Here is a 26223-nt window from a genome sequence, read left to right as displayed (position 1 = left end):
ACGACTTTCTTTTTAATACACTGTTGTCTACGCACAGTCAATATCAAAGTCTTCCAATGTTGCCCGGAATGCTGAAACACTCCAAACAAGTGTTTGAGGAGCCTGTCAAAGGGAGAGCCATTACTCCAAGAGTAGATAAAAAATATAAACTGCCACCAACAGACCCAGTGTACATCACACAACAGCTATCACCAGACTCTGTTGTAGTTGGAGCAGCGCGCAAAAGAGCCAACTCTCATACTTCAGGAGATGCACCACCTCCAGACAAAGAGAGTAGAAAATTCGACACGGCAGGCAAAAGGGTGGCAGCACAGGCAGCAAACCAGTGGCGTATTGCAAATTCGCAAGCTTTGTTAGCCAGATATGATAGGGCCCATTGGGATGAGATGCAACACCTTATTGAACACTTACCAAAAGAGTTCCAAAAAAGAGCGCAGGCAGTGGTAGAGGAGGGACAGAGTATCTCCAATAATCAAATTCGATCAGCAATGGATGCTGCAGACACAGCTGCTAGAACTGTCAACACAGCAGTGACAATAAGGATACATGCATAGCTGCGTACATCAGGATTTAAACCAGAGATGCAGCAAGCTGTGCTGAATATGCCATTCAACGGACAGCAGTTGTTTGGGCCGGAGGTGGACACTGCAATAGAAAAACTTAAAGACACTGACACGGCCAAAGCCATGGGCACACTCTACTCCCCGCAGAGCAGAGGCACATTTCGAAAGACACAATTTCGAGGGGGGTTTTGAGGGCAGACCACAGACGCCACAACCTCACTAACAAAGCCCACTTACCAGAGCCAGTATCAGCGGGGAGGTTTTCGGGGACAATATAGAGGAGGACAGTTTCAAAGAAACAGAGGAAAGTTCCAAAGTCCCAAAACTCCTCCAAACAAACAGTGACTTCAAGGTCACAAATCCCCAACACATAACACCTGTGGGGGGGGGAGACTAACCAAGTTTTACACACAATGGGAGGAAATAACAACAGACACTTGGGTCTTAGCAATTATCCAGCATGGTTATTGCATAGAATTTCACAAATTCCCTCCAAACGTCCCACCGAAAACACACAGTATGTCAAAACAACATATAGATCTTCTAGGACTAGAAGTTCAGGCATTGCTACAGAAAGAAGCAATAGAATTAGTACCAACAGAACAATTAAACAAAGGAGTTTACTCACTGTACTTTCTGATACCCAAAAAAGACAAGAGTCTGAGACCTATACTAGATCTCAGAACATGAAATACCTACATCAAATCAGACCACTTTCACATGGTTACTCTACAAGACGTAATCCCACTGCTCAAACAACTAGACTACATGACAACACTAGACCTAAAGGATGCATATTTCCATATACCAATACATCCTTCACACAGAAAGTACCTAAGGTTTGTATTCGAAGGAATACATTACCAATTCAAAGTATTGCCTTTCGGAATAACAACTGCGCCAAGAGTTTTTACAAAATGCCTAGCAGTAGTAGCTGCACATATCAGAAGGCAGCAAATACATGTGTTCCCATACCTAGACGATTGGTTAATCAAAACCAACACTCTAAAACGGTGTTCACAACACACAAAATATGTCATAGAAATCATACACAAACTAGGCTTCCCAATCAACTACGCAAAGTCACACCTTCTGCTGTGTCAAACACAGCAATACTTAGGAGCAACAATCAACACAGCAAAAGGGATTGCTACTCCAAGAGTTCAAACATTTCACAGTGTAATACAGGCCATGTATCCAAAACAAAGGATACAAGTCAAGATGATAATGAAACTACTAGGCATGATGTCCTCATGCATAGCCATTGTCCCAAATACAAGGTTACACATGCGGCCCTTACAACAGTGCCTAGCATCACAATAGTCACAAGCACAGGGTCAGCTTCTAGATCTGGTGTTGATAGACCGCCAAACATACATCTCGCTTCAGTGGTGGAACAGTATAAATTTAAACCAAGGGCGGCCTTTCCAAGACCCAGTGCCACAATACGTCATAACAACAGATGCTTCCATGACGAGGTGGGGAGCACACCTCAATCAACACAGCATCCAAGGACAATGGGACATACAGCAAAGACAATTTCACATAAATCACCTAGAACTGTTAGCGGTATTTCTAGCGCTAAAAGCATTTCAACCCATGATAACACACAAATACATTCTTGTCAAAACAGACAACATGACAACAATGTATTACCTAAACAAACAGGGAGGGACACACTCAACACAGCTGTGTCTCCTAACACAGAAAATATGGCATTGGGCGATTCACAACCACATTCGCCTAATAGCACAATTTATTTCAGGAATTCAGAATCAGTTAGCAGACAATCTCTCTCGGGATCACCAACAAATCCACGAATGGGAGATTCACCCCCAAATACTAAACACTTACTTCCAAATTTGGGGAACACCACAAATAGATCTATTTGCAACAAAGGAAAACTCAAAATGCCAAAACTTCGCATCCAGGTACCCACAACATCAGTCTCTGGGCAATGCGCTATGGATGAACTGGTCAGGGATATTTGAGTACGCTTTTCCCCCTCTCCCACTCCTTCCATATCTAGTAAACAAGTTGAGTCAAAACAAACTCAAACTCATACTAATAGCACCAACATGGGTAAGACAACCTTGGTACACAACACTACTAGACCTTTCAGTAGTCCCTCATGTCAAACTACCAAACAGACCAGATCTGTTAACACAACACAAAACAGATCAGACATCCAAATCCAGCATCGCTGAATCTAGCAATTTGGCTCCTGAAATCCTAGAATTCGGGCACTTAGACCTCACACAGGAATGTATGGAGGTCATAAGACAAACTAGGAAGCCTACCACTAGACACTGCTATGCAAATAAGTGGAAAAGATTCATTTATTACTGCCATAATAATCAAATTCAACCATTACACGCATCTGCAAAAGATATAGTAGGATACTTACTACATTTGCAAAAGTCAAAACTAGCTTTCTCTTCCATAAAAATACATCTTACTGCAATTTCAGCTTACCTGCAAATTACGCACTCAACTTCATTATTTAGGATACCAGTCATAAAAGCGTTTATGGAAGGCCTAAAGAGAATTATACCACCAAGAACACCACCAGTTCCTTCATGGAACCTCAACATTGTCTTAACACGACTCATGGGTCCACCTTTTGAGCCCATGCACTCTTGTGAAATGCAATACTTAACGTGGAAAGTTGCATTTTTTATTGCCACTACATCTCTAAGAAGAGTGAGTGAAATTCAAGCATTTACCATTCAAGAACCATTTATTCAAATACACAAAAATAAAGTCGTTCTACGGACAAAACCATACATTTTTACCAAAAGTAATCTCACCGTTCCACTTGAATCAAACAGTAGAATTGCCAGTGTACTTCCCACAGCCAGATTCTGTAGCTGAAAGAGCACTACATACATTAGACATCAAAAGAGCACTAATGTACTAAATTGACAGAACAAAACTAATTCGAAAGACAAAACAACTATTTATTGCCTTTCAAAAACCACATACAGGAAATCCAATTTCAAAACAAGGCATTGCTAGATGGATAGTTAAGTGTATTCAAACCTGCTATCTTAAAGCAAAGAGAGAGTTGCCTATTACACCAAAGGCACACTCAACCAGAAAGAAAGGTGCTACCATGGCCTTTCTAGGAAATATTCCAATGAACGAAATATGTAAGGCAGCAACATGGTCTACGCCTCATACATTTACCAAACACTACTGTGTAGATGTTAACTTCACAACAAGCCACAGTAGGTCAAGCTGTACTACGAACATTGTTTCAAACAACTTCAACTCCTACAGGCTAAACCACTGCTTTTGGGGAGATAACTGCTTACTATTCTATGCACAGCATGTGTATCTGCAGCTACACATGCCATCGAACGGAAAATGTCACTTACCCAGTGTACATCTGTTCGTGGCATGAGTCGCTGCAGATTCACATGCACCCACCCGCCTCCCCGGGAGCCTGTAGCCGTTTAGAAGTTGATCTTAAACATTTATAAATTTGTAAATATATTACTTTAAACTTCATTATGTACATACGTATTCACTCCATTGCATGGGCACTATTACTCGCATACACAACTCCTACCTCACCCTCTGCGGGGAAAACAATCTAACATGGAGTCGACGCCCATGCGCAATGGAGTCGAAATGGGAGGAGTCCCTCAGTCTCGTGACTCGAAAAGACTTCTTCGAAGAAAAACAACTTGTAACACTCCGAGCCCAACACCAGATGGCGGGATCTGCAGCGACTCATGCCACGAACAGATGTACACTGGGTAAGTGACATTTTTCATATATATATATTTATATATATATATATATATATATAATATATTATATTCACACTCCTGGGGGTTTGAAGTGGTTGCTGACTTGAAGGATGAGTCACCTTTTTCAAGCAGGAGTCTTGAAGCTGCAGACAAGCCGGTACGGCTGGGGGTCAAGTCAGTTGTCATCTGGAGTCTTCACTTCTTGGGGATCGGCTTTGCAGCCCTTCTTTCTTCTTGAGGTCACCAGGAATCTGGTGAGTAAGGTTCATGGGTGCCCCTAAATACTAGATGTAGTGGCGTTATAGGGGTCGGAGGGCAGTAGCCAATGGCTACTGTCCCTGAGGGTGGCTCCCTTCCTGTGCCCACTCCCTTTGGAACTCAGTCACGTTAGCATTAATACCAGGCAAAAAGTGTGTGTGTGTGGGGTGGGGTTAACCATGCCAAAGTGGGCACTTTCCTACACTTTCCTCTTGTGAGAATGAAGAACATGTAGACAGACTGAGAAGTGGACTCCCACATCATCAGAGAAAGGTCAGCATGCTCTCATTAGATCTTGAATACCGAGTAACTTTCCTCTAAACCTAATTCGATAGGGTAGCACATTTGTCTGTTTTAACTTAATCTTTCAGAATCAATCATAAGTTAAATTACAGCACAAACTGCAATCTGGTTCCCATAGCCTCCACCTAACTCCGCTATTTTTACTAATATCTCTTGTTCATGCCGGAGTTATTATTGGCCTTGCATTTTGTTTGAGTGGAAAAAAAAATACACCATTCTGTTGGTGAATTTCTATCTTGGTCCGTACAACTTAAAAACTATGACAAGGAATGTGCCCAAGTAAATACCAATGGCTAACATTAATTCAAGCATTTCCAACCATTGCTTATTTATAGTCTACACAAATTTGTAATGTAACCTGTTATGTTACAGAGTCAGGATGTTTTTTTTTTAGTTCTGGTGGACGACTGTGTGAGTTTCTGAGATCCCCTTTGAAAGCATTTCTATATATGTTGGAGAGTATTGTTAATTTAGTGAATCTGTTTCCTCAACATGTTGTCTTCATTATATCTTATTCCTATAAGCATGATACTTATTTTTAGATGTGTACAAATGAAGTCATAGGGCATATATTTTAGAGGTCAGGTCTGTGCACGAAGAGTGCATTTGTGGTCCATGGCTCCTATTTCAAGGGGTAAGATCTTCATTTGGCTCAAGTTGCAAAATGTGGTTATATGAAAGTGCTCTTTGACTGACAGTGTTGGTTAAAACAGCACCCAAAGAGACTATTTATTGTGAGCACAGTAAAATGTTGAAATGTTCTACTCCAGTAACCTGTCATTTTTTATTTATTTCTTTAAGAACCTCCAACATGTTCCCCTCAGCAGTTCAGTTGTTTAACTGGCGAAATTGACTGCATCCCGGTGGCCTGGCGCTGTGATGGCTTCACTGAGTGCGAGGACCACAGCGATGAACACAACTGTCCTGTCTGTTCAGACTCACAGTACCAGTGTTCTAGTGGACAGTGTATTGATGGGGCACTTAGATGCAATGGTGATGCAAACTGCCAGGACAAGTCTGATGAGAAAAACTGTGAAGGTAACTTGTGGCAGCTAGTCTATCGTATGCATATTCAGCATAAATTGTGATAAAACGTTGAAAATGTGTGTTTTATGTCTTAATAATCACAGTAACATACCTGTGTATATTCATAATGGATTGCTAGTCCCAGGTCTTCTGCCCCTCCACCTACCTGCATTTAGCCCTCAGACTCTTTATGGGGTCCAGCTGCACTGTTGCTTTTGTCGTCAGTTACCCACTACTCCTATTTATTTCTACCTCTTTACTGTCCTATAATGTCCTAATTTTCTGAATAGTAGTCTGTATAAAAATGCATGCTGGTGATCCTGGTAGTCTCCATTGCAAACATTAGAACGTGTTAAACAGGTCTCTATCGTCATTACTGTGTGAGCAGGTTTGCTTTTTAACATTTCCTTATAGGACCTATGTTTTGCACAGGGTACAGTTTGAATGACCTGCATTGTTCCAGTGACATGGCGAGAATATTAGGCAGGATACTTCAGATGAGGCAAATACTGGCTTTGAACTGGTTAGACTGGAAGTCAAGTCCTGGTCTTAGTTGTCTGGACCTTAATGTGTCCCTGGATATCGCATATAACCCCTCAGGATGTTTGTGCCCTAAATGCTTACATTGGCCCTTGACTTAATGAATGTACCCCAATTACATTCATTCCATGATATCAAAGCAAACCCAGATTATTGGATCTTGAACAGTGTCATTTCTACCCTTGCTGTTTTTGTGTTTTTTTTTTTTTTGCGTTTACTTAGTACATTGAAGAACACCAGGCAATTGATTTGATTCTTTCAAGGTCTCAATTGTCAAATTCTTTCCGGAGAATTGATCCAATTACCAGTACTGTCTCTTCAATACTCTGACAGTACTTTACAAAACTCACATACCTAGCCTGATGATCCTGTTTTTGTTGAATACATCAACTGCATACTGGAACATTGTCGATTACATCAATAGATCTTCAAGGATCTATTTGCATGAGAGGTACCAAGAGACCTAAACTGATTTGCTTGTCTATATCTTTCTATCATGAATAGCTGTTTCCAGCAATTTGTTACAAGATCAGATCAGTGTTGAAGGTTTGCTCCTTTTGTCATACCCTGTATTAAGATGACTTCTGACCCCAAAATTGTGAACTGGAAAGTAGGTGTGGGCTAAAAATTGTGCTCTGCCAGCGGAGTTCGCAGAGTTTTTCTCACTCCGTGCTCCAAGAGAGCAGAGTTGCAGCAAAATGCTGTGTGGCAGAGTTATTTCCTTGCGCGCGGCTCACCGTTAAGTTGGTGAGTAAGAATTTGCATTCTCTAGCAAGATCTTTGGGCGCAACGACACTTCACTGCAAGATTTCTCAACGCAGGCAATCGCAGCAGATCGCAACCGTTTGCATTGAGAAAGCTGCAGCTCAAGTAGAAAATCTACTTGAGCGGCAGAAATAAGCAGTGCCCGCTGGCGTGCAACGTTTGCTCTGATTTTACTGCACGGAAGAAGCTTCCAGTGCTAAAAAATCAGTATGAACAGCATGACATGCCCAATTCCGCCACCTCTCAGAACTCGGCGGAATCTTGTGGAGTTTTTGTATAACTTAGCAAAATTCCACAGCGTCTTACTGGAAAGTCCAAGTATAATTAACGAATCTTATAGAGCATTGATCCAACTACTTTTAAAGGTCATTATTTTTGTATTGGTCGTTCCATGGCCATATATGGATATCCAGGAAGCTTGAGAGAGTAGCCATTGATTAAACAACTATAAATATTTCCCTTGTAGCTGTTCAGGTATAGTTTTGTGGTGAAAGTTGTGATGCCAGTACCTATGACAGCGAAGACCTTAATTCAACTAAGAAAACACTGGAATTATGACGTTTTTGAAGATTAGGTTAGGAAAATTACATGTTGATGTGAAAGCCACTTGGACTGTCTGCGCATTAAAATTGCTATTAGAAATCTCAACCCTAAATCGTTGTGCTAATTTTCAAACTTCCAAACTCTCCTTTTTTAATTAATCCTCTCGTTGGTCTCTCTTGTGCAGCCAGGATCAGGAGAACCACTTCCTTTAGAAGGCAATAAATTGAGTACTTTTACATTTGATATTTAAAACTGCTATTAGCAGTGCTGCAAAAAGTCATAATTGGGGTTCTGACTACCATATAAATAAAGCTTAACAAAGCACCCATTAAGACTTTGAATTTCTGTACCATTGATATGGCTAGTTGCCATTCAAATAAAAACTGTATTCCGTTGTTGATTTTCTCAAAATATTAGATCCACTTGATGTTGGATTTGCTAACAAATAACTTTGTGGGTACCTTCTTTATATAGATGTTCAAGACACACCTGTATGAGGTGCAGTTGACAATTTGACTGACTCCTGCCACTTGCCTCTCCTTTTTGCAGTGATTTGTTCATCAGATCAGTTTCGATGTACCAGTGGACAGTGTATTGGGAAACACAAAAAGTGTGATCACAACTCAGACTGCAGCGATGGCTCTGATGAGCAAGGATGTTGTAAGTTATTTTTTTCTAAATAACTTTGCTAGGTCTTGTATATACGTCAAAATGATATGCGCAATTACATCAAGTAAATAGTTATACTTGAGTCATTGATAGTGACAAATTGTAAATTCATACAGAATACATCATACAGTGAAAATGTAATTTTAACCAATAAATTGTTGGCTTAAATGAAGTACTCTCTCCACGGGCCTCAAATCCTTTCCTCCAGGCATCTCAATCCTTAACAGAGCTTTCTCCGCTTGATCCAAGAAATCCATAAACCTCATTCAAGTTGGGTGGTGAGTGGGGACTGGTGCTGGGTGTGCTGTAGCTGAGCACCAGTGTTGTGAATTATCACGTTTAGCTAAGAGGGTAGCCCAGTGATCATCTTTCACTTTAGTCCTCCATGATACCAAGGTCGCCCACTTTGTTTGTTATGCTAGACAATGGCATACCCTTGAAAGTGTGTCCTTCATTTGTTGGCACTAAGTCTGAATTGTTGGACAAGCCCAGACCATGTCCAAGAACCCACCCACCTCTAAATAGCACCTCTGTTGGCAACTGTCTATTTTGTATCCTTCAAAGTTTCTCTGGAGTTTAATAGATGCAGTGCAATACATTAAATTGGATCAGGTGACCCCGGGACACAATTACCATTTCCTGCAGCTAGGGCTGGAACTTAGCATTGGTGGTGCCCTGTGCGACAATTTTCACTGACCACCTCTGCCACGTATTCCCTCACTACCACCCTTTAACAGTGCCCACAGTGCCCCTCAAGACTCCATAAGCATTTTCAGATGCTTGTAATTAGTTTTATAGCGCCACTCGCAAAAGTGTAGGGTGTCAGAGCACTTTACATTGCACACATGTTACACTGAGAAAACCATGTGTGTGTAAATCGGTGTATAAGAAATGTTACATAAGCTAGTGGATCACAAGGTGTATGAGTCACATCATCCATACTGGTAGGCTATATAGTTTGAGTGCTAGGCCTGGAGAAGCACAAATTCAGAATTTAAAATGTAACACCAGAGTTGGGGGTTCTCTTTAATAAGATTTCTACTCAAATGAGCCCTTTTTGCAACATTAGCCTAAGGAAAGATTTGGGGGGGGGGGGTGGAATCCAAACATTCTAATCTATACGTTGCTGTATGCATGCAGTTCTTTGACAGCTAATATCTTACTGTTCTATATTAGGATTTTAACTTATAAACTGCAAGTAACAAAAGAACCTCTCTGACAAAATTAGTATCCCAATAACCTGAGTGCATTACATGCACTTAGTGAACTGCATGGTACACGTTCTTTGCAGTAGGCATATTAACCCCCTGCAATACAGTAAAATATCCAGTAGAGGAAACTCAGATCTCTCTTCAGGCGAGCATTAATCACCAGCGTTATCTTGACATATTTATTGTTGCCTGAAAATTGCTGAGGCAAGGAAGCCTCAGAGCTGGCCCTTCCTGCAGCACCATCTTGGCCTCCATCCATTTTGCCTCCTCCTCCAGTGGTTCTAACTCTCCTTCTCAGCATGTCTGCAGTCATAATAGTGGTTCATGGGTGTTCCACCAAAAAAATGTATATTTGAAACGTACCCATGTCAACCTTTGCCTAAACAGCCGAACCAGGCTTCAGCACTGCAATGCTGCCCCATCGGCTGCCCTTTCTAAAATTCCTCCTTGAAAGCTGGGGCTTTTTACTTCACCAGATGCAGATGTGCAGCTTGTTAGGGTACTGGCTTGCTCCACCAGGCCCCTGGCTGGCATAAGCACCATTGGCTGCTTTGCCATCTCAAATCAGAGACGGCAGTTCCCTGCATCTGTAGGCCAGGACTGTTACCCTTCTTGCCTTCAAAGGATCAGAATGCAGTTAGAGCAGACAGGAGACCCCTCGCATCTCTCCGTAGCATTGTTATTCGGGGTATCAAGTAATTTCTCCTTTTGGGTGAATGGATGTTGATAGATTTTTGGGCTGTGAGCCAGAAGCACTTTTTGCTGTGTTTGCTATGTCGCCCAGTCGAGCCACAACACCCCGATGTGGTAAGTGTAACTCGAGGTAAAAACAATTATAACAAGGATCTGTCCATAGTTAAAATCACACACATTTTCTGTACATGGCTGTTTTTCTTCTTGTGTTCTCGCTCAATGCCTGACCCATTTTTGTGAGGAAATTGAGGAGCAAGACCTGCATAGAAATAGCTTCTTTTTACAGAGAGTACTGCACCGGTCTCTTTGTGATTAAAGGTAGATAAGGTCTTTACTTCCTTCGGTGTTATGGACCTGTTCGCCATCTCACACTTCAACGTCTTCTTCGAAGCCATCTCTTGTTCTGGAGGGAGAGCCTGTTTCTGTTCCCTGTCTCTATTCAGACGGTGCTGCTTGAACCACACACAGCCTTTTCTGGCTCCTGGTGCATACCCTCCACAAGTGGGGACTTTCACACTGGCTTTTCAAACTGTTTTGTCATCCTCTGGTGTGCATTCGTCTCAAGAGCACCTGCAGGAATCTTGACCGTTTCTCTTATTTTGACCTGTCCCAGAGTATGAGGTGATTTTGCTAATGCTACCAACACCACCTTGACACACCTTTTTAGCTGACCGAAGACCTTTCTGTTTGCTTCAGCATTGGCCTAGATACAAACCTCATGTAGGATGCCAGTTCTGGATCTATTTTCAGAGTGCTCCAAGGATAGTGGGGATAATTTTTCTCAGATTAGCCCTTATTGACTCTGCAGTCTGTTTTTTTTTTTTTTTAACTTTCTTTTAAGACGATCCTAGGTTGGGGGAGGGGTGGTGTGGAGTTGCTGGAGTTATTGGCAGTTGCAGATGTTAAGTCAAACCTATTGAAAGAAATCCTTCACCCTCATTCCTCCACCTCAGAGCCCCTCTTGCCTTTTAAGGAGGCCCTCATAGGCCTTATTATATCCACCTGGTGTAAGCTGGCCTCCGCAAAGGCCATCCCATGCCAGGTTGCTAATCATTATCGCCCAGCTCCAACTAACACACAATTTCTGTACCATCATCAGTCTTCTGATGAGGGTAAGGTTCTGAAGACCATCAACTTCTGAAAACTCCCTTCAAGACCTGTTGAATCTTCAGCTCCAAGTGATGGATGTAAAAAAAGACAGTCTCTTCCATAAATGCCCCCAATGTGTTGCTAAATACACTTACTCAGACACACACAATGTCTGCAATCTCTTCTTGTTGCCTGATCACAAAGAACATGACTATGCAGCCTGTTCAAGAACAAAAAGACACTTCAAACCAGATGAGACCAAACAATTAGCCCATAATATTGAGATGGCGGCGGAAGCAGAATTCTCACAAGAGGAAGATGAATAACAACTTCAATTCTTTGGAGGAAGGAGAGGTGATACAACAGATGTTGCCATTGTCACCAGTCCACACTACATAGGTTCTGATGACTTCAGCCACCAAGCGGAAAATAAAGACTTGGACTTGCTGGTCAGGGAGGCATCGCAAGAACAGAGACCATCTGAGTTGGTCCCCAAGATTAGACCAGGAATGCAGACCGAGTACTTAAGACCAACCACACATAGATAAAGTAAGCATCCAGCACTCCAGCAATGCCTTAGTGCGCCATAACCTTTGGATGCTGGTCGACGCGGAGAGCATGCCTTGGAGCCAAGACAGGGCGAGCCCCTACTATCTCGATGGGGCTACAGGCCATAGGGGCAGGCATGGAGTTAACATGCAGCAGCACCCAGTGCTGAAACCTCGACTGTTGCATAGAAGACAGTATCTACACCTTGCCATCCACTGGCATAGACAAAATCATCGGAGCCAAGCTAACAGTGTCGACACGCACCTTATTGGAGCCGAAGTATGCATCGACTTCAAAGGAGGTGTTGGAGCACAGCCACAACTTTTCTCCAAAGATGACTATGGCGTTGACCACTTCGGTGCCAAGACAGCATTTCTCTACAGAGGCAAAGCATAAACATGCTGGAAAGGATATGCCAGCTAAAAGAACTGTGACTTCTGGCACTGAAGATAATTTTTTCGACAACCTTTAGGAGATAATGAAGGAAAAACATTTGACAAGAAAAAACAAAAAAGAGAAAGGCGGGACACTGATATACCTCAGCCAAATCCAATAAAGACACCCACAGAGCATAAGGACAGATACCCTATGCCACTGGACTTGAATACATCTCCACAGCCGTTATCACCTTTTTCCACACACTTAATAGGGGACGAGGCAGAGAATCAAATTTACTATACTTATCATGACTCAAGACTCCCAAGGAGGTCCCCCACATTGCTCAGACCATTGGGATGACTATGACATAGTGCAACCAGACACTGACATAGATCCCCCATTACGAACTAAAGCATCTCCCAGAGGATACACCGTACCACAGTGTCGTTCAAAATGCAGCTGAATGCCACATGGTTGAAATGCATACCACAGAGGAGGTAACAGACTTCTTAGTGGAAACACTTTCAAAACGGAGCGTACAGTGCAAAAACGCCCAATTATTGGGTCCATGCTTAAAGTCTCAACAGAATTTGTTAAGACTCTGTCAAGACCAGAGTCCTCACTTTACATATAGAGGAAAAATAAACTCTCACTCAACGGCACTCTTTACATTAAAGGACATCTACAAGCTGATTCCCTGGTAGTGACAGCTATAAAAGGGAGCAGCTTCTCAAGCCACTGGAGATGCACCACCTCCTGATAAGGAGAGTAAGCGTATTGATGCAGCAGAAAAGAGGTTAGCAACTGGACATGCCAATCACTGGCGCATTGCTAACTCCATGGGACTTCCGTCTGGATACTACAAGGCAACGTTGGATGAGATGAAAGATCTCATTCAAGTCTCCCTGAACAGTTTAGAAAAAGGGGAGACAAACTTGTTGCAGAGGGTAGACAAGTGTCTAATGCAAGTATATGTTGTGCTCTAGACATTGCAGACCCGGCCGGAAGAGGAAATAATTCCCCTGGTCAGCTTTATAGACATGCGTGGTTATGCATTTCAGGATATAAGCCGGAGGTGCAGCAACATTTACTTTATTTCCAGTTTGATAGGGAACATCTATTTGGGCCAGAGGTAAACTCCCAATTAGAAAACATTAAAAAAAGACACAAGACTGCTAAATCTATTTAAGCCCTGCAGACTACAACACCCAAACAGTATTTCTTTTGGAGTTATCAGGGAAGGGGAGTTTACAAATACATCACTCCTGACACCCCAAAACAGCATCAGCAATACCACCAGCAAGCTAGCAAATGCTATAATGGGGGGAGATTTAACCCACGAGGGAAAAGTAGAGGAACAACCACAAAGGGAGCCTCTACCTCTAAGCAGTGACTTACCCCCCCCCCCCCAAAGATCACACAACTCCTGTTAACGGAGACTACAACAGTTCTACCAGTTGTGGTCAAAAGTACCATCAGACCAGCAGGTGCTGGACATTATCAAAGAGGGATATTGCCTAGAGTTAAAAAAAAATCACCCATCAAACATTCCTCCTTGCACATAAATCCTCAACCCTTAGCATGTACACCTTCTCAAAGAGGTAACGCTTTGCTGCAAAAGGGGCCATAGAGCCTGTCCCACACAGACACCAAAGCAAGAGGATGTACTCTCAATGCCTACAAGACACACAGGCCACCCTCAATCTGCTACACAGGCTGGGATTCACAATAAATGCCACAAAATCCCACTTACAACCTCTACCAGTACAACTATATTTGGGAACAACACTCAGTTTGATCTCAGCCAAAGCTTACTCCACTTCCTAAAGGTTTATCATTCTTCAGATTCAACGGGCTATTCTTTTTAGCCACATTGTCACCTAACAGTCAGAGCAGTGATGCATCTGCTTGACATGTTTGCCTCTTGTATAGCAATAGTCCCACATGCCAGGCTATGCATGTGCCCATTACAGGAGAATCTAGCATTTCAGTGGTCACAAGCGGTAGGCAATTTTTAGGGTTTAATGTTGGTTTTGCCCATGGTCCATCAATAGTGGTGGAAAGCACACAGCACCCTGAAGGACAGATCTTTCCTACACCCAATTCCGCAAGTGCCTTATAACAATGGATGCTTCTCTCGTGGGAATGGGAGTACACGTGGAGGACAACACAGTAACAGGGGAAGTGGATGGTTCTCCGACAAACACTCCATCAATGTTCTAAAGCTCACATCCCTACAGATGGCTCTCAAGGCTTTCCTCCCCAAATAGTAGGGAAGAACAGACAACATGACTGAAATGTATTACATTCAGAAACCGAGAGACGCATTCAGTACAGTTGTCCTAAATAGCACAGGCCATTTGGTATTGGGCTATTCCTCACCACATTCAACTTCTATCCGAATATCTTCCAGGGGTGGACAATTCAGTAGCAGACAAACTAAGCAGGATGCAGCAACAAGTCCATGTCTAGGAACGAACTCCAACCACAAGTCCTTCACAGGTACGACAAACATGCCTCAAGATCATTCTTGTAGCTCTAAACTGAGCATGAAAACCCTGGTTAATGAAATTATTGGATGTGTCCCTAGTACATCACGAGAAATTTCCCAACATACCAAACCTTCTCACTCACACAAAGGGCAGAGTTCGGCACCCAGGCCCCAAACAACTTAGCCTAGCAATTTAATTCCTGAAAATACAATTTGGATACTTAAATTGACTCAAAAATGCATGGACATTCTTAAAGAAGCAAGGCGGCCAACAGTGCATCAGCTAGTGTGCTACAGTTACAAAAGTCACAATTGGTATACACTTCCATAAAACTGCATCAAGCAGCCATTCCAGCTTGTTTGCAAAATCGTAAACATTAGTCACTTTTTCAAATACGGGTAATTTAAAGCTTTTATGAAAGGTATAAAAAGAGTAAATACACCACATTCACCTCCTATACCATTATGCAACTTTAACGTGGTGCTTACACCACTTGTGTCCACACCTTTTGAACCACTCTCTCATGTCCTTTGCAGTTCCTATCTTGGACGGTGGCTTTCCTTGAAGCTTGTAAGAAAAGTTAGTGAAATGTATTTATTAACCTTTGAAGACCCTTATTTTTTTGCAGCGTGAATCTTATCTGGATTCACATGGTATACATTATTCCGCCATCTAGTGGTTGGGTCCGGAATTCTCCACTATTTAGTAGTCCTTCACTTTTAAGTTTTTTTCCGTTTGATGGGTGTCGACAGCCGTGCAATTTGATGTCCCTTGTGACGTAGTCCTGCTTCCTCTGGAAGCTCACACTGTTAATAGACAAGTTCAGATTTTTTTTTCTGCTGTTAGATCTGGAAGCACACCGAAGGATCTCAACAAAGGGAAGAAGTTCACAACTAAAAAGTTGCAGAAATCGCCAAACCAGATTAGTTTTTCACCACAGAAGGAGAACTGAAAGAGGAAGATTAGGAGAAGGAAGGTAGAATTTGGGGCGAACTTCAGAGAATGTCTGTTCAGGGGGTCCTCAATAGAGAAAACACCTGTTCAGTTCTGCCAGTACTGCCATCACAAGTTCGCCCAAAAAGATAAGCATTCAGTCTGCAACCTTTGTCTCCCTGTCAAACGAGCAATAAACGAGGGGATGGGGAGGAATATTGATCCAGTGTATAGCCTCCCAGGAGATATGCTAATAAAGATAATACACTGTTCCAGCTAGAAAGAGAAAGGATATGCAAGAGGGGTACTAATTTTTAGGAGCAAAAAACCTCACACACCCAGAAGGGTGTCATGCTTCATCATCGGAGTTGCTCCTCGTCAGACCGGTGCTGCAATGTCTGACGGGCACCTCCCCAAGTGGGGGGGGCTCTTTGCTGGAGATCTTATCTGAGATGATGCCACGACCCTAAGTGTGAGTGTAAAGGAAGATCAAAAGTAGGAAGTTTAAAATTGACTCTCTAAACCTCAAGAGAATAATCTGTTTATTAGTCCAAACGGGGGTCAGAGGCCAAGGTTAAAAATAATCACAAGAGTGAAACAGAGATAATGGTCAATCACTCTATAACAAGAGGGTGGGGAAGTTCCAAGCCATCCCTCATAAGGGTCAACATGTTTCGCGTCTCTCGTGGCCCATAAGGGTCCAATGACGCTTCATCAGGACCAGTTGACTAAATGTATCTCCTAATCGTAAAAAACGCGGATAACTACAACCTGAAATTGTCAGGACAAACGTATCCAATCACTTACACTAGTATGGAAGGAACTATTTATTAATCCTTACTGTCGCCCGTCCCCATTAGGAAGCGCGCCACATGGGACCCCACGGACCAATGGTCAGGCGCCGAACTACTTTATTGAGGGTGCTCCTGACGGTGGGTAACCTACCCGGGTCTGCGTCTCCCGAAATGTCAGACACCAGAGTGAAGTTTGTAATGACTGCTCTGTGGTTACGTCGATTAAGTCGAAAGTAAGGGTGAGACCGAGACTGGTACACCACAGTATGCATAGCCAGCAGACGACACCATCCCTGAGGGACAAATGCCCCTCTAGGGATGAGGAAGGCAATGTTGTCAAAGAAGCAGGAGGAAAGATGTCGAACAGGGAGGTACAGATCATCAACGTGAGGGAGCAGGCGATGAAAGAGAAAAGGGACAAGGTAAGGGAAACCTTTTGGTCTCGAAAAAAATCATCCGAGTCAAGGAAATCTGACTTGTGGACATCGAAGGGGGCCTCCGCATCGAAACTGTCGCCGACTGCGGACACGTCCCGAGAGAAGCCCCGCAGATCCCTCAAGGGAGACTCTAGTGGAAGAAAGACTTGCGAAAAGCCTAAAGCGTCAAAGAACGTACAGGAGAAAGATGCTTTGACATTGGAAAAAAAGAAAGGGTTAAGAGCAGAACACCAAAGCTCGATCAATACGTTGTCGAAAGATTCTTTGGCGTACGAGAGAAAGACTCATAAGGGTCTTAACCCCGAAGAAAGGGTCAGTGAGATTGAAAGACAGTGTAAGAGACTGCAGGGCAAAATGTCCCCTCTTATACAAAAAAAGAAAGAGTTTAATGACCCTAAGAAGGCATTCAGAATCCCACTAAAGGCTTCAATGCTGAAAGAGTACTGAAAAGGGAGTCAAGGATTTACAACGCGCCCCCATCTCGCCTCACTCGTGAACCTCAGAAAGAAGAGGAAGAGCTCTTCTTTAAAGAGTAAGAACTACCAGAAATGTGCCACGGTTCATTTGAGTCTCAATGGCAAGACCTCGAGAAAGATTCACCCAAGGAAAAGGTTGACTGTTATCCATCAAGACATTGGAATGTATAGTCAAGTCATCAAGCACGCAGCAGGAAATTTTGTGGTGGAAACAGTCAGGCAAGGAATCCGTTTTTACCTATGTTCCCTCACATACTCAATCAAGGTAAAGAGGCTTTTGAAGCATACAGCCACATGCAGAGCTGTTACTCCAAGAGCTGAAAAGAAGTGTAAATACTCTTCAAAAGATCTGGCGTACATGAAGGGGAACTATCCCTGTGGATTCCATAATAACATTGACTGCCAGGAAGATAGCAAACATTCTGTAAGGAAATGCCTCCTTGACATGGTTACCCCCTGACTTTTTGCCTTTGCTGATGCCAAGTTATGATTTGAAAGTGTGCTGAGGCCTGCTAACCAGGCCCCAGCACCAGTGTTCTTTCCCTAACCTGTACCTTTGTTTCCACAATTGGCACACCCTGGCATTCAGGTAAGTCCCTTGTAACTGGTACCCCTGGTACCAAGGGCCCTGATGCCAGGGAAGGTCTCTAAGGGCTGCAACATGTCTTATGCCACCCTGGGGACCCCTCACTCAGCACAGACGCACTGCTTGCCAGCTTGTGTGTGCTAGTGGGGATAAAACTACTAAGTCGACATGGCACTCCCCTCAGGGTGCCATGCCAACCTCACACTTCCTATGAAGTATAGATAAGTCACCCCTCTAGCAGGCCTTACAGCCCTAAGGCAGGGTGCACTATACCACAGGTGAGGGCATATGTGCATGAGCACTATGCCCCTACAGTGTCTAAGCAAAACCTTAGACATTGTAAGTGCAGGGTAGCCATAAGAGTATATGGTCTGGGAGTCTGTCATGCATGAACTCCACAGCACCATAATGGCTACACTGAATACTGGGAAGTTTAGTATCAAACTTCTCAGAATAATAAACCCACACTGATGCCAGTGTTGGATTTATTAAAAAATGCACACAGAGGGCATCTTAGAGATGCCCCCTGTATTTTACCCAATTGTTCAGTGCAGGACTGACTGGTCTGTGCCAGCCTGCTGCTGAGAGACGAGTTTCTGACCCCATGTGGTGAGGGCCTTTGTGCTCTCTGAGGACAGAAACAAAAGCCTGCTCTGGGTGGAGGTGCTTCACACCTCCCCCTGCAGGAACTGTAACACCTAGCAGTGAGCCTCAAAGGCTCAGGCTTCGTGTTACAATGCCCCAGGGCACTCCAGGTAGTGGAGATGCCTGCCCCCTGGACCCAGCCCCCACTTTTGGCCGCAAGTCCAGGAGAGAAAATGAGAAAAACAAGGAGTCGTCACTGGCCAGTCAGGACAAGCCCTAAGGTATCCTGAGCTGAGGTGACTCTGACTTTTAGAAATCCTCCATCTTGCAGATGGAGGATTCCCCCAATAGGATTAGGGATGTGCCCCCCTCCCCTCAGGGAGGAGGCACAAAGAGGGTGTAGCCACTCTCAGGGCTAGTAGCCATTGGCTACTAACCCCCAGACCTAAACACACCCCTAAATTGAGTATTTAGGGGTGACCCTGAACCCAGGAAACCAGATTCCTGCAACCTACAACAAGAGGTACTGCTGACCTGAAAGCCCTGCGGAGACGACAACTGACTTGGCCCCAGCACTACCGGCCTGTCTCCAAGCTCAAAGAACCTGCACAGCGACACATCCAGCAGGACCAGTGAGCTCTGAGGACTGCCCTGCACCCAAAGGACCAAGAAACTCCAGTGGACAGAGGCTCTGTCCAAGAAACTAAGAAACAATCTTTAAAGGGACTCCAGCCTCACTCCGGAAGCGTGAGTCCCCAACACTCTGCACACGACGCCCCCGGCTCATGTCCAGAAGAACTAACACTGCAGAGAGGACCCCAAGGCAACTCCCACGAAGTGGACACCCTGAAACGACCTCCCTGCACCCACACCGCGACGCCTGCAGAGAGAATCCGAAGGCTCCCCCTGACTGCGACTGCCTGGTAACAAAGGAAGCCGACGCCTGGAAGAAGCACAGCACCCGCAGCCCCCAGGCCTGAGAGAAACCAACTACCGGTGGAGGAGTGACCAGCAGGTGCCCTCATCCTTGCCCAGTCGGTGGCTGGCCCGAGAAGCCCCCCCTGTGCCCAGCCTGCATCGCCAGAGTGACCCCGGGTCTCTCCATTGATTTCTATCTACAACCGACACCTACTTTGCACACTGCACCCTGGCCGCCCCTGTGCCGCTGAGGGTGTATTTTGTGTGCCTGTTTGTGACCCCTCCAGTGCTGTACAAAACCCCTCTAGTCTGCTCCCTGCTAGGAGGCGGGAACCCGAACACCCTTATTCTCCATAGGTGTCTATATTATTTGGGCCCTACTTTGACCTCTGCGCCTGACGGGCCCTGTGTTGCTGGGTGTTTGTAGTTGACTTGAATCCCCAACGGTGGGCTGCCTATGCCCCGGAGACTGAACTTGTAAGTGCTTTACTTACCTGAAAAACTAACCAATACTTACCTCCTCCAGGAACTATTGATTTTTGCACTGTGTCCACTTTTAAAAGAGCTTATTGCCATGTTTGCCAAAACTGTGTACATTACTGTTTTAATTCAAAGTTCCATATTTATCTATGCCAAGTACCTTACAATGTATGTACTTGAATTCTGAATCTTGTGTTTGTAAAATAAATTAAGAAAATAATATTTTTCTATATAGAATCCTATTGGTATGGAGTTAAGTCTGAGTATGTGTTCCACATTTATTGCCTGTGTGTGTACAACAAATGCTTAACACTACCCTCAGAAAAGCCTACTGCTCGACCGCACTACCACAAATAGAGCATTAATATTATCAATTTTTGCAACTATCAACCTCTAAGGGGAACCCTTGGACTCTGTGCATACTATCTCTCACTTTGAGATAGTATATACAGAGCCAGCTTCCTACAAATGCCATCAGTTAAAGTCACAGTCAGTACAAATTCAAACCCAAAACACCTGTGGGCGAAAGAATAAACCCCTTTCTCCAGGAGTGGAGAAAGATAACTTCAGACTAATGGATACTAAAACAATTCAATTTAGGTATTGTATAAAACTCACAAAATTTCCACCAAGAGGACAAAGGTCCAAAGTCCAATCCAGAGAAGAAACACTTCTACTCCTCAATGAAGTCAAAGATTGACTGAATAAGCAAGCAATCGAACAGGTCCCAAAACAAGAAATCAACAAGTCAGACTATTCAGCATATCTCTTAATCCCAAAGGTGGACAGTACAAGTCGTCCAATTCTGGCTCTCGGGTTCATCAACAAGTTTATAAACAGACAAATTCAAAATGGGATCCTTACAGGAGGTTATACCTCAGCTACAGCAAGGAGAGTACATGGCAGCAATAGGCCTAAAAGATGCCTGTGAGCACAATCCAGCGAATGGAAAGAACAAGAAATACCAGTTTACATTTCTGGCGTTATGGATCGAATCAGCACCAAGATTGTTTACAAACTGTCAGTTGAGGAGGAGGGGTATACCTGTATACCCATACCTCAACGACTGGTTGGTAAGAGCAAACATTTACATAAAATGCAAAGAGGACATCCAAGAAGTAATGGAGACCCTTTACACACGTTTCTCTTTGAATTAAGAAAAGTCCTCTCCAGAACCAGAACAGGAGAAATTGTTCTTGGAAGCAAAAATCAACTCCAAACAAGGAGCAGTGTACCCCAGCGAAAATAGGATTCAATCCCTACTGACAGAAATTCACTGCTGCCAGAGGAGTGAGCTCTGACAGTGTGGGCGGTAGGTATACTACTGGGAAAAATGGCATCATGCATCATGGCATCGTTTTAATTCCATATGCAAGACTTCACGAGGCCAATCCAGGGATGGCTTCAAAATCAGTTGTCGGAGGCAACAGGGAGTTGGGATGATCTAGTGGTTGTCACGCAAAGGGTAGCACAGGAAATAGCGTGGTGGAACACAGCACACATTACACAGGGGATAATATTTGCACAGCCAGCTCCAACTGTGATAACCCTAGATGCCTTGCATGTGGGATGGGGAGCTCACATGGGTACACTCAAGATATGAGGGATTTGGAAAGAACAGGGTGGAGTGTAACACTTCAGTATACTGGAGCTAAAGACAGTCTTCTTGGCTCTAAAGCTTTTCAAAGACAACTTGTGATGAAAACAATATTGATTCAAACAGACAATACCATAACGTTTTACACAAATAAACAGGGAGGGACTCAGTCAGCACTCTTACTAAGGTTAGCTCAACAAATATGGAAATGGGCTATACAGAGGAAAATAGTGTTACAGCCATATATCTCCCAGGTAAGAACGTTGTTGAACCTGACAGATTGAGCAGACGAGCCTCGTGTTCCCACAAATAGTAGTGTATACAAGAAGACATATTGGGAGAAATTTAACGTCACCAGTAATTAAAAGGCTCTTGGAAGGAGCGAAGAGAGTGGCACCACCAAAAAGCATACCAGCTGCTCTCAGGAGGCCTGAAACAAAAGCCTGTCCGGGAAGAAGGTATAACACACTCTCCCACAGGATGACCTGCTGATTAGCCTTCCTAAGACAGCAAGCCTCAAAGGCTGCTGCCATTGAAGTACAAATCTGGCTCCTCTCACAGGAGAGGAAGCTACCACCCTGTCTAGAGCCCACTTGTCACCTTGGCAGGTGGGAAAATTAGCTAGTCAGGTATACGTGTCCCTCTCAGGCTGATACTACCCCTAAGGTGGGCTAAGCAGAGGTGAATACGATTTTTCAGAGGAAGCAATCTTTGAGATGGCGTACCTAGGAATTATGGGACAGGGTTATGCCCACTTCCCACAGGAAGTGGTCAAATAGGTGGCACAGTGACCCCCAGGGTCAGCCCATTAGCTACTACCCTACACACCCCTAATGCCCCTAAATTTGGTATTTAGGGGAGCACTTGGCACTAGAGAAGCAGATCCTGATGACCTAAGAAGCCCAAGGACCCTGGAGAGCCATGAAAGCAAAAGAGAGAAAGGAAACAGCTGACCTGGAAACAACCTCACCTGCCTGCATCCGTCGTCGAAAAACTGCACCAAAGTTGACTTGTCTTGCAGCTGTGACTCCAGAAACCAGGGAGGACTGCCTGCCTTTGAAAAAGACTCAAGACTTCAAAAGTGGACCCACCAGTGCCTACAAGGTTCCCCAGCCTTCCAGAGTCTGATTCCATTGTGGTTTCACCTCTCCTGGACTCCTTGGCGATGCCTGCAGCCTCTGCACGCAGCCCCCCTCTACCTTGACCGCTCCGGTAAGAAAAACTCGCCATCTAAAGGCACCTCTGCACACGTCACCCCTGAGCTGTGGAAAAGAGGACCAAAGGTGCCCGCCTGAGCACGTCCGCACTGAGCCCCACTGTTGGTTCAATCCGACTGCAGACAATAACTCCACTGAGGAACCCCTTAATACCCCTTAGTAGTGTCTCGGAAGAAATAATACTTAAGATGCAGCTCTTCAGAAGCTAGCCAAGAGGATAGCATTAGAGGCTAAACTCTTAGTTATAGAAAAAGAAGAGCTGAGATGGGCCTATTGCCCATGTCTGGTGGCAGCAAAATCATAACTAGCGAAGACATTTGTGACCTTAAAATCCCCAAAGGGATTGTCCCAAAGTACTCACAAGGTGATGATATCACCAAATGATTCACAATATTTGAGAGAGCCCTAAGAGCCAACAGTGTGTGTGGGGGGAGGGGGGAGGGGTGTATGAGGGCAAGGGGGAGGGGGTAGAGACCATAAGAAAGAGGCCAAAAATCCCTGATGGTGACCAAGCAAAGGATAAAAAGAGTCTTCTAAAGGCCCCCAAAAATCTTCTCATGAGTGTTGGCCCCAAGACTCTTCCAAATCCAAAGGTTGGGTACTAAAGTATAAACTGTGATTCCAAAATGGCTTTGTGTCATGACTACAAGGTTCTTGGACACCGAACTGGAGACCCTACCTGGCCCCACACAAATAATGCCTCTAGTACACCTGCAGTAAATGCAGTGGTAAATCTCCAGATGGGTGATGGATGTAGTTGCCCTGGATGGCAGGCCCAGTATTCTGGAGGGATACAAAAAAAGTCACATATCAGTGGGGTTAGTGTTGAAACCCTGGGAGACACTGGTGTCATTGTCACCATGGTGACTGAGCAGCTGGTGCCTTCAGCTCAGTACTTCACTGGTGAGACATATATAGTCGTCAGCGCTGATAATCAGGCTAAGGACATGGCAATTGTATCCTTAGAATGGGGAGGGGTTACTGGCCAAAAGACAGTGGTGGTATCTTGTGCAATACCTGTATAATTAATGTCTGCTAGGCAATGATCTGAAATACTCAACATGGGCTGAGGTCAAAAGAACGACCCTTGCAGCTATGCTGGGTATACCTGAATGGGTGGGTGTGAAAACAAGAGCACAGTGCAACCCCAGGGTGAAAAGGTGGAGTTGGAGAATGGAATAATGGCCCAACCTACCAAGAGAAACGGCAAGAAGTCTGGGAAACCAGCTTTGAAACAGATACTGGATCAGGTCCCCTCTCCTTACGGAGAAGACCTGTCAGCACCAGAGGGAACTGAGCCTCAGGAACTTGGGCCTTATACAGCAGAGCGCTTGAGCCCAGGGGGACCCTCTAGGAAAGATATGTGCCAAAGGCAGAGGACCTGTCCAGCGCGTGAAGGCCTGAGACAGCAAACTGCTGATGATTAAGAAGAGGAAGCTGTCAGTGACTCCCACAGGACCTATTGGGAGGAGGGAATCCTTTACACTGAGGCCAGAGAACCCAAACCTGTTGCCATTAAGAGAGTGGTAGTGCCTCAGCAGTTTAAAGAATTTGTCCTCACATTGATCCATGACAATCCCCTTAGCGGGGTATCTTGGCCAGGCTAAAACTTGAAGGAGGTTGGTGAACCACTTCTATTGGCTAGGTATGTCCCAGAAGGTAAAGGAGGTTTGTTTGCGCCATTCCAGTGACAAAACAGGTGGCCACCCAAAGGCACCCTTAATTCCACTATCAGTGGTTGGGGTCCCCTTTGAGTGGGTAAGGATTGACATTGTTGGTCCGCTTGACTCTCAAACAGCATCAGGAAACCAATTTACACTGAAGGGGATCATGCATCCAAGTATCCTGAGGCAAGTCCCCTGGGGACTACTACTGCCACTGCAGTAGCTAGGACCATCATTGGTATCTTTACCGGAGTGGGCTTTCCAAAGGAGGTGATATCAGGGAGAGGTACAAACTTCATATCTGGCTACATGAAACATATGTGGGCTGAATGTGGTGTGACCTACACTTTCACTACCCCATAACACCCACAAACCAGTCGCCTTGTTGAAAGAGTCAACAAGACATTAAAAGGTATGATTGGGGGACTCCCTGAAAAACTCAGAAGGGGATGGGGTGTCTTACTTCCATGCCTGCTTTTCACTTACAGGGAAGTGCCACAGAAGGGAGTAGTAGGTTTTTCCCCCATTGAACTTCTGTTTGAGCTTCCTGTGAGGGGACCTGTTAGTCTTGTGAAGGAGGGATGGAGAAATCTCTCAGAACGTAAACAGGATATAGTAGACTATGTGCTTGGCCTTCACTCTCGAATAGCTGAGTACATGGGAAAGGCATCCAAAATCTTAGAGGCCAGCCAACAGCTCCTGAAGGCTAATCAGCAGGTCATCATGTGGGAAGGGGTGTTACACCCTCTTTATGCTGGACCTCCTAAGAGCAGAAGGCTCTCACCCTATTGGGCCAGAACCTTGTCTCGGGTAGCAGGCTGGTAGAAACCAGTCAGTGAGCATACCATAGACTGGTAGGATTTCAGGGGGCATCTCTAAGGTGCCCTCTGGGTGCATGTATTGGCAAATCCTACACTAATGAAATGTGGGTTCACCAGTACAAGATGTTTGATACCAAACATCACTATCTTCAGTGAAGCCATCATGTAGCTGGGGAACTCGTTTTCACCAGTGTCCAGTACATGGTTTGAAATGGCTTCTCTGGTTACTTGCACTGGCAGTAATGGAACTGACCAGCACAGGGGCATATCTGCTCATGCAGGTATGCCCTCACATGTAATATTAAGTACCCTGCCTTAGGGTCGTCAGGCCTGCTGTAGAGGTGACTTACCAATATTACTTGCAGTGGTAGGGGACATGTCACACAGGGATATGTGACATGTTGTGTTTTCACTTTTGTCTGCACCAAGGCACGCAGCCTGCAGTGGCAGTCCATTGTGTGCTTGTTGAGAGGTCCCTTAAGGTGGCACAATTCGTGCTGCAGCCCTTAGGGACCTTCCTTAGTACCCTAGGTACCAGTGGTACCATTTACTAGGGACTTACAAAGGGTGCTAAAGGATTTGCCAATTGGACAGTTCAGGGGGAAAAGAACACTGGCACTGAGGACCTGTTTGGCAGGTACCCAGTGCACTTCAGTCATAGTTGCATCAATTATCAGGCAAAACATTGGACAAGAGGGTTAATGCAACAAAAAAGCTTAGTTCCCTACATTTATGATTTTGTTTTAGGGAGGTAAAATTTTGAGTTGACCCTTGTGTGCGGTCAGTGACAGTTAACGGTACACTAACCTACGCCTTCGAAGTATACTCCTAATAGACCTCTGAATGGCTTGCCTACACAAATGACACGTTTTAGACTA

General features: G+C 44.5%; 1 protein-coding gene across 1 annotated transcript in view; it reads left to right on the top strand.

The window, feature by feature from the left end:
- LRP6 (LDL receptor related protein 6) overlaps window positions 1-26223 on the top strand; it is a 591871-nt gene that overhangs the window by 526096 nt on the left and 39552 nt on the right. The window contains exons 18-19 of the mRNA XM_069228018.1: window positions 5684-5920; window positions 8306-8416. Coding sequence (XP_069084119.1) covers window positions 5684-5920; window positions 8306-8416 — 348 coding nt within the window. The remainder of the gene's footprint in view (window positions 1-5683; window positions 5921-8305; window positions 8417-26223) is intronic.

Source organism: Pleurodeles waltl, chromosome 4_1 (assembly GCF_031143425.1).
Source record: "Pleurodeles waltl isolate 20211129_DDA chromosome 4_1, aPleWal1.hap1.20221129, whole genome shotgun sequence".
NCBI lineage: Eukaryota > Metazoa > Chordata > Amphibia > Caudata > Salamandridae > Pleurodeles > Pleurodeles waltl.
This window is presented reverse-complemented; position numbering and strand designations above follow the sequence as displayed.